This window comes from Lutra lutra, chromosome 18 (genome assembly GCF_902655055.1).
Source record: "Lutra lutra chromosome 18, mLutLut1.2, whole genome shotgun sequence".
NCBI classification, from domain to species: Eukaryota; Metazoa; Chordata; class Mammalia; order Carnivora; family Mustelidae; genus Lutra; species Lutra lutra.
In genome coordinates this window covers 2,183,849-2,191,196 of record NC_062295.1, presented here as the reverse complement: position 1 = coordinate 2,191,196, position 7,348 = coordinate 2,183,849, and the positions used below count along the sequence as shown (strand labels likewise).

The 7,348-nt window shown below is 63.9% G+C and overlaps 1 protein-coding gene across 2 annotated transcripts; it reads left to right on the top strand.

The window, feature by feature from the left end:
• Window positions 1-984: 984 nt before the first annotated feature.
• Window positions 985-5,345, top strand: LOC125090375 (testisin-like). 2 transcript variants are annotated; one of them, XM_047712993.1, is made up of 7 exons: window positions 987-1,316; window positions 1,424-1,453; window positions 1,542-1,568; window positions 1,741-1,906; window positions 2,407-2,690; window positions 4,580-4,734; window positions 5,031-5,345. In XM_047712993.1, exons 1-7 carry the CDS (start codon window positions 1,250-1,252, stop codon window positions 5,268-5,270), a joined length of 969 nt encoding a protein of 322 aa, XP_047568949.1. In that variant the 5' UTR covers window positions 987-1,249; the 3' UTR covers window positions 5,271-5,345. The 2 variants fall into 2 exon arrangements, with proteins under 2 accessions (XP_047568950.1, XP_047568949.1); XM_047712994.1 differs by lacking the exon at window positions 1,542-1,568 and having other exon boundaries at window positions 985-1,316.
• The last annotated feature ends 2,003 nt before the right edge of the window (window positions 5,346-7,348 follow it).

Here is a 7,348-nt window from a genome sequence, read left to right as displayed (position 1 = left end):
CTGGGGCCCCAGTCCCACCTAGCAACGGCCTCCCACAGGGACCTGTTCAGTCCCTGAGTCCACCTGGCTGAGCCCGTGCCCACCACCCCTCACTCTGCAGGTGATTTGGTGGGGGGCACACCAGGGTGCAAAGTCAAGGGGGTCTGGTGACAGGCCAGCTTCAATACCTGGAGAAGGTTCCAGGGTCACCAAGCATCCAGTGTCTCTCACCGGTGTCCCCCTCAGTGTGCCTGCATTGAGGGCACCGCGCGGAACTCTCCTGCTCATGCAGGTAGGGGAGCCGGCCTCCAGGTAGGGGTGCTGGCTCAGCAGGCTCCTGCCTCCAGCACCTGATCCCTTGGCCACTCATTGCCCAGGCCCAGCTGAGTGTGTTGTGGGGCTTGGCCCACCCGCAAGGCTCCCACAGAGTGGACACCTCTGGACACCCCTGCCAGTCCAGACTGGCTCCCCTGCCTGGAAGGACCTCAGAAGCTGATGCTGGGAAACTCACAACTTTGCCTATACCACCACATGCCCAATAGCGCTCAGGACACAGACAAGGACACTAAGAAGTCACAGCCCTCCCGGAAGCCCCACTGGGAGAGTCACTGGTCACAGGGACGGGGAGATGGATAACCTCCCGGTGTCTCTCTCATTTAGGCCATTTCACTCCCCCAAGGACCCCATGCAAGAAAGTAAGTTTGTTAAAGGTGGTTTCAACCTCCAAAATGTAAACTGAAGGAGGATGAGGAGGGCTGCGGCCTGCCTTGCCAGCTACTGGCCTGGAGTGGACTCAGGGCTCGACAAGACCCGAGACTACCATTTCCCCCAAGAAAGGAAGAAAGGAAGAAACGGGTCTTCTCTTCTTGGCTCAGCCCCTTACTGCCAGGCCCCCGACGGGAGCTCAGGGAGCATGTGTCATCGTGTCCTCACGGGAGTCCTGGCTCTGGGCCCGCCAGGGCCCTTCCCAGAGGAGGGGGTGGCTGGAGGAACGGGGGAAACTGGGGGGCGGCCAGGACCCCAGGGTCGCCGACAAGCAGAACTGCGCGGGTGCAAACTGGACCCAGCCCAATTTGGGGCTCTGAGCCCTGCGCCAGGAGGCCCGAGGTTACCGGACCACGGGCCCCTCCCTCCCGGAGAGGTCCGAGGGGGCGGGGGCCGGGAGGTGGGGGCCGGGGTGGCGGGCGCTCCCTCTCCCCCAGGGGGCGCCTGGGCCAGGCCCCCAAGCGGGCGGAAGCAGAGGGGGCGCCACGCGGCGGGAGAGGAGGCCATGGACGCGCGCGTCGGGGCGCTGCTGCTGGCGCAGCTGCTGGTGCGAGCGGAGCTCGGGGCGCAGGGTGAGCTCAGGCAGGGGTGCCGGCAGCCCAAGGGCTGGGGGCGGGGGTGGGGTGGGGCGTGTACAGACCGGGCGGAGCTCACCGTCCCCCCCACCACCGCCCCCCAGAGTTGGAGGTCGAGGACCAGCTGTTTGCAGGTAAGGCGCCCAGGACGCGCGCTTCCCCGCGCGGGCCGCGGAGCCGGAGCGCAGACGGCGCCTCATCTTCTCCTCTCCCCCCGCCCAGGTTTCGAGAACTCATCGTTGCTCACGTGTAACTGCCGGGCCCCTGGGGGGAGGGGCGGGCGCCCGCCGACCTCATGGGGAGGGACCTGCGGTGGGACCCCCGACGTGCGCCCTTCCTTGTTGCCCCCCGGGAGCCCCTTCCCTTCGCGCGGGCGGGCGGGGTCCTGCAGCTCAGCCGGGTGTCCCTCTGTCCGACCCAGGGCCCTGCGGCCAACGAACCGTTTCGACGCGCATCGTGGGCGGAAAGGACTCAGAGCTGGGGCGCTGGCCGTGGCAGGGCAGCCTGCGCCTGTGGGGCTCCCACCGCTGCGGAGCGAGTCTGCTCAACCGCCGCTGGGTGCTCACGGCCGCGCACTGCTTTGAAGAGTGAGTCTGGGTCAGGCGGGTCGGGTCATGCGCGCCCTTTGGGTGCGGATATGGCCTGCCTGTTCTCCTGAGCTCCAGGCCTGGCTGCAGGCACGTGAGGCAAACCCTGTTCCCCTTCTTCTAGAATGTTCTTCAGAGCATTCACGAGCACTTTTGTGTCGTGTTTTTTTCTGTCTTCTTTTCTTCCCAAATGACAGCACCAGGCGTCCCCTTCCTCATCCCAGGTCCAGGTGGAGGTGTACTGGGGGTGGGAGGAGGTGGGTAAGTGCTGGGCCTGTCCTGTGGCCAGGGCGGTGGTCGAGTTCTCCACCGGCCCTGGTCCTGTGCATCTGTTCACTGTTTGAGGACGGCTGCGGGAGGTGACAGGCTGGCTGAGTGGCCAGAGCAGGCCCCGGGGGGAGGCTTCCTGCTTCCCCACCCCCGTCCCCACCCAAGACATCAGGTGTGCTCAGGGGCCGGGCCTCCTCTGAAGACCCTGCCTGCTCTCTCGTCCCTGCCAGCCACAGTGATCCGTTCGAGTGGTCCGTCCAGTTCGGCGAGCTGTCTTCCTCACCGTCTATCTGGAATCTGCAGGCCTACTACAACCGGTACAGTGTGGAAGAGATCATTCTGAGCCCTCTGTATCTGGGGGCTTCGTCCTATGACATCGCCCTGCTGAAGCTGTCCTCCTCCGTCACCTACAATAAGTACATCCAGCCCATCTGTGTTCTGACCTCCTCCTCTGAGTTCCAGAACCGGACCGACTGCTGGGTGACTGGCTGGGGGGACATCGAAGAAGAACAGGGTAGGGCTGCGGGCAGGGGCCTGGGGCGGGGGGAGCCTTACGCCCCACCATCTCTTCCGTCCGCACCTAGGTCTGGGTGCAGCTGGGTCCCTCCTGGGGCCGCTCGGCACTCGTCTCATCACCTGCTGTCCCTCCTGCTTCCTCTGAAAGGACAGACTTCCTGTCCTCACACCAGCTTCCTTGTCCCTTCCAGAGACTGTGAGCCAGAAGCTGCAGTGAGAGGGAGGCCGGCTGGGTCGGGCCTGCATCCCCCAGACGGCAGGGGTGTTGGGGTTGTGGGAGGGCCTCAGCCGGCCTCGGGCATCGACTGATTTAGCCAAGCACTCTTTCCACGTCGGCATGGATGCTCAGCCAGCACCCAGCCATCCCCACCCTGGCTCTCCCACACCTTCTCCATCTCCCTGCCTTGCTTCCTTGCCTGGAGCACTGAGCCCGTGAGTCTCCTCCTGCAGTTTCAAGCCATCCACAGTCCTCGGCTTCCCACCCAACTCTCCGGGGGTCCTCGAGCCGGCATGAAGTGCCACCTGCATACCTCTCACCATGAGTTCCCCAAAACTGCTGGGCACAGTCTCCCCAGAGGGGCCCTGGGCCCGGACTGCCCCATACACAGCTCCCCAGCCCGGCCTGTTCCTGCAGCACCCTTCCCACAGCAGCAGCAACACACAGAGCTCCTGGCGTCCGTGCTGTGCACCGGGCCCTGTTCTAGGCTCTCGAGACTGAGGAATGAGCAGGGAGAGGTCTCTCTCCCTTCTGGACCTTACCTATGAGTGAGGCTGGAACATTTCTATACCTGCTTTACAGATGAGGAAAGTGAAAGAGGTAGGGAAATGGCCCTAAGGCCCCAGAAGGAGTCAGTGGAGAAGCTGGGGTTCACTGGCCGAGAGATCATGTGTCCATAAGGTCACACATCTGGAATTGGCAGGGGGGTGGAGGGGCTTAGAGTACCCACCACCGGCCCCACCTTCCTCGAGAGCTGGGGTCCTGGATGAGTGTCCCTGCAGACCTAACCCAAGCGGCCCAGTCCCCAGACTGCCCGACCCCGGGCAGACAGGTAGTCCCGACCAGGCCCAGGCTCCCCCTTCCTTCCGGCAGGTAGGAGGGGGCTTCTGGGCCCCACCATCTTGCAGGTGTCAAGCCCAGCTCAGCCACGTGCCAGGTGGGAGACCTCGGCCGCCTCATGTGGAACGGGGTCATCGTAGCTCCCGCCTGCTGAGGTGGCTCAGAGCTTTGAAACTGTTCACACAGAAGGGCCCAGGCGGGGGCGTGGCCGACAGGAGGCCACCCCGACTCCGCTGCTCTCGCATCAGCCCTGTGGCTGTCCCCTGGCTCGGCTGTTGGCCTGGGGCATAGACTGCGGAACTGCACCGGTTTGGGTTCACAGCCGGCTCAGGCTCCCCTCGGTGCTCTGCGGGGGCGGCGGGGTGGTGGGGTGTGGGGTGGGGGTGGGCAGTCTTCCCTCTGCGTCTTTCCTCACCTGAACGAGGGTCATGGGGGTGCTGTGTCCCATGAGGGCGTCAGGAGGCCAGAGAGCTCCTCCCGCCCCTCTGGAAGCCTGGGGCTGTGTGAGGAGGGGAGGCCACGCGGGCAGGCCACGCGGGCAGGCCACGGGCTGGCCCGCCTGCTCACGCGCCTGCCCGCCCCCTGCCGAGGCTCAGCTGTGTCGGCCCCGCCCCCTGGGCTGCCGGCCGGCCGCCCCCGCCGTTCCCTGCCTGCTGCGGAGGGGAAGCTGCACGCCGGGAAGGGGCTCTGGCCGCCTGCCGTCGCCCACAGTGGGCTGCGTGCTGGCCCCAGGCACCCTCTCCCCTACCCTGTAGCCTGGGCCAGTCCTCCTGCCCAGATGGCAGAGGAGAGGCTCAGGGTGCCGTCTTTGTCTCCCCCCGGCCCCCCAGAGCTGCCGTCCCCCTACGTCCTGCAGGAGGTGCAGGTGGGCATCATAAACAGCGCCATCTGTAACTACCTCTACACGCAGCCCGTTTTCCGCTACGACATCTGGGGAGACATGATCTGTGCCGGCACTATCCAAGGTGGCAAGGACGCCTGCTTTGTGAGTGTCCCTTCCCAGCCCGACCAGGGGCGTCCGGGGCCTGGCAGGCCACCGCCCCAGGCTTGAGAGCCACCTGTAGCCCTGTACCTCATCTGGTTCTTATGTCCCCCTCAGAGGGTAGAGACCATGGCCCCACTTTGCAGATAGAGAAACTGAGGCTTGTTCACTTCCGGGGTGGGGCATGGGGTTTGCACCCAGTCTGCCCAGCTCCACAGCCCCTCCTTCTGTCCCCGCCTCTCCACCGGCCCCCCGGCCCCCCCACCCCCAACGCCTGGCTCTCCCACGCTGCTCCCCAGGGTGACTCAGGCGGACCCTTGGCCTGCGAAAAGAAAGGGCTGTGGATTCAGGTTGGAATCGTGAGCTGGGGGTCGGGCTGCGGGAGGCCCAACCGGCCTGGAGTCTACACCAACGTCAGTAGGCACTTCAAATGGATGCAGAAGCTGTTGGCTGGCAGCTGCGTTCCCAGGCCAGCCCCACCCCTGCAGCTGCTGCTCCTGGCTCTGCTCATGCTGGCCTCCACCCTGCAGGTGGCCTGAGCACACCAGAGCACCTGGGAGTTGGGGCCCTCTGCTATGCCAGGCCCCATCCCCCACTGTCCCTCTGCTAATAAACACGTTTGCATGATGGACTCTATGCCTTGCAGAGCCCTCTGTGGCCCGGGGGGCTCCCCGGACACCGTCCCAGTCACCCCAGCAGCACGCCCCACTCCTGAATCTCGCTGCAGGTGTCTGCATTCTTTGGGTTTGGGGGGCAAATCATAGGACCCCTCTGGTTAGATCAGTCAGAAAGGTAATTGCTGGGAGGACATTAGTAGCCCCTGGGGAGACGAAGGGGGTTGCCGGGAGGAAATGTCCTGAACCCCCCGGTGCTCAGGCCCCCCACCACACACACACACGACAGACACTCCTGGTCTGACCTCTTTCCCCGAGGCTGACCTGGGACCAGGACTGGAGTGCAGGAAGCTGATTTGGGAGGTAATCCCAGGAAGCCCCAGTGGGGAGGGTCCCGCTGTGGACAACTGAGGCACAGTCCCCCTGGGGCCTGTGAGAAATCACGGCGGCACGTCTCGGTGTCGGCAAAGCCAACGTCCCTGCTCACCTATGATCCTGGGAGACGGGAAGGGGGTTCGCTTCCCCAAATGGGGAGTAGTCGAACGCCACAAACAAGACCAAAGTCGTCCCCACTGGGCAGGAGGCCCCCAGCCCGCTCCCTGTCTCACCAGCTCCCTCAGAGGCGGCTACTGTGTCATGTGCAGGCCCCGGTTTCTGTTTCCTTCCTGCCCTCCCCCTGCAGCGGGAGGAGCTCCCCTCCACAAGCAGCAGGGCCTGTGGCTTCCCTGGGCTTCTGGCCGGCGGGGCACCCCACCCCGCAGGGACCCTGCCACCTCCTGTCGCCCCTCACCCCTCTCGAGACTCCCCACCGTGCTGTTACATGGCACCTGTGTGACCGGCTCTGACCTGACTTGGGGTCCTTGCAGGTACCCTTCCTTTGGTCTAGAATGTTCCCCCTTTCCCTGGTTGAGCCCTGTTGTTCTCCAGGCCTCAGCCAAAACCTTGTTCCTTCCACTCTATCATCCTGCTCATCACAGTCCTTACAGTCCTTCCTGCCAGCTCTCCATTTGTCACTAAGTGGCCTTGACCATACCTTCCCGCGTGGCCCAGCCATGACCATGCAGCCCTATGCCCTTCACGGTGGAGATGCCCCACCACCCCACCCCAAATCAGTGATGGGCTCCGGGAGGTCTAGCCACGGCCCCCCGCCACCCCTTTATGTGGCGCAGGCCACACTGGATGTTTCCGGGCCCAGGGTGGAAGGGAGCTCCAGGGGACCGTCGACACTGCACCCCGGGGGTCATCGTGGGGCAGCGTTGGGTCCCTGGCTTACTCACCCCATAGTGTCCCCTGCCTTTGCTCTCCTGAGATAGGCCGGAGATGGTGAGAGGTCTCAGCCATCCTGGGAAGGGAATCAGCAGCTTCAGGTGGGCAACATCACTCCACACTCAACATTACTCCATGCACCTGCGGCATTCCCGTTCCCAGCTGTCTTCCAGGGAAGACACGACCCTGCCGCAGAGAGAGGCCTTGTGCGCCTGGGCATGCGTGGTCCAGCAACCTCCAAGCTGATGTTGGGACCCTGTCACTGACCAGTGGGCCTGACGCGGCGGCCATTGGAATTGCTCGTCCCCCCACAGGTGGTTCGGCATGCCACTCCGCTGTGGACACCTCAAGTCACTCTGACTGCTGGGGAGGACATGCGTAGTGGGGACATGGGAGTCCTGTCTGGTGAAGAAGTCGGAGGCTGGGTGAGGGGGTCGCCCAGACCATAAGTGACCACTGTCCTATCGTGTCCTTTACCACCAGCCAGTGTCGACTGAGAGGGGCCTTCCCTTGTGGTCAGTCCATGGAGACAATTAAACCTGCAACTTTCACCTTTAAGGACATCTTCAGCTTGGAGTCAAAGTTTTTTTCTTATATCGTTTTTTCTTTTCGCTTTCTTTTCCTTTTCTTCTTTCTGTAGGCTCCATGACCAGTGTGGAGTCCAGTGTGGGGCTTGAACTCACAACTCTGAGATCAGGAGTCAGACGCTTAACTGGTTGCCTGAGCCCCCCAGGAGC

Coding starts and splice junctions, on each gene's coding strand:
- LOC125090375 (XM_047712993.1), top strand. CDS start 1,250: ATGGACGCGCGCGTCGGGGCGCTGCTGCTGGCGCAGCTGCTGGTGCGA. Junction 1,317..1,423: donor AGCGGAGCTCGGGGCGCAGG/GTGAGCTCAGGC, acceptor ACCGCCCCCCAG/AGTTGGAGGTCGAGGACCAG. Junction 2,691..4,579: donor GGACATCGAAGAAGAACAGG/GTAGGGCTGCGG, acceptor CCGGCCCCCCAG/AGCTGCCGTCCCCCTACGTC.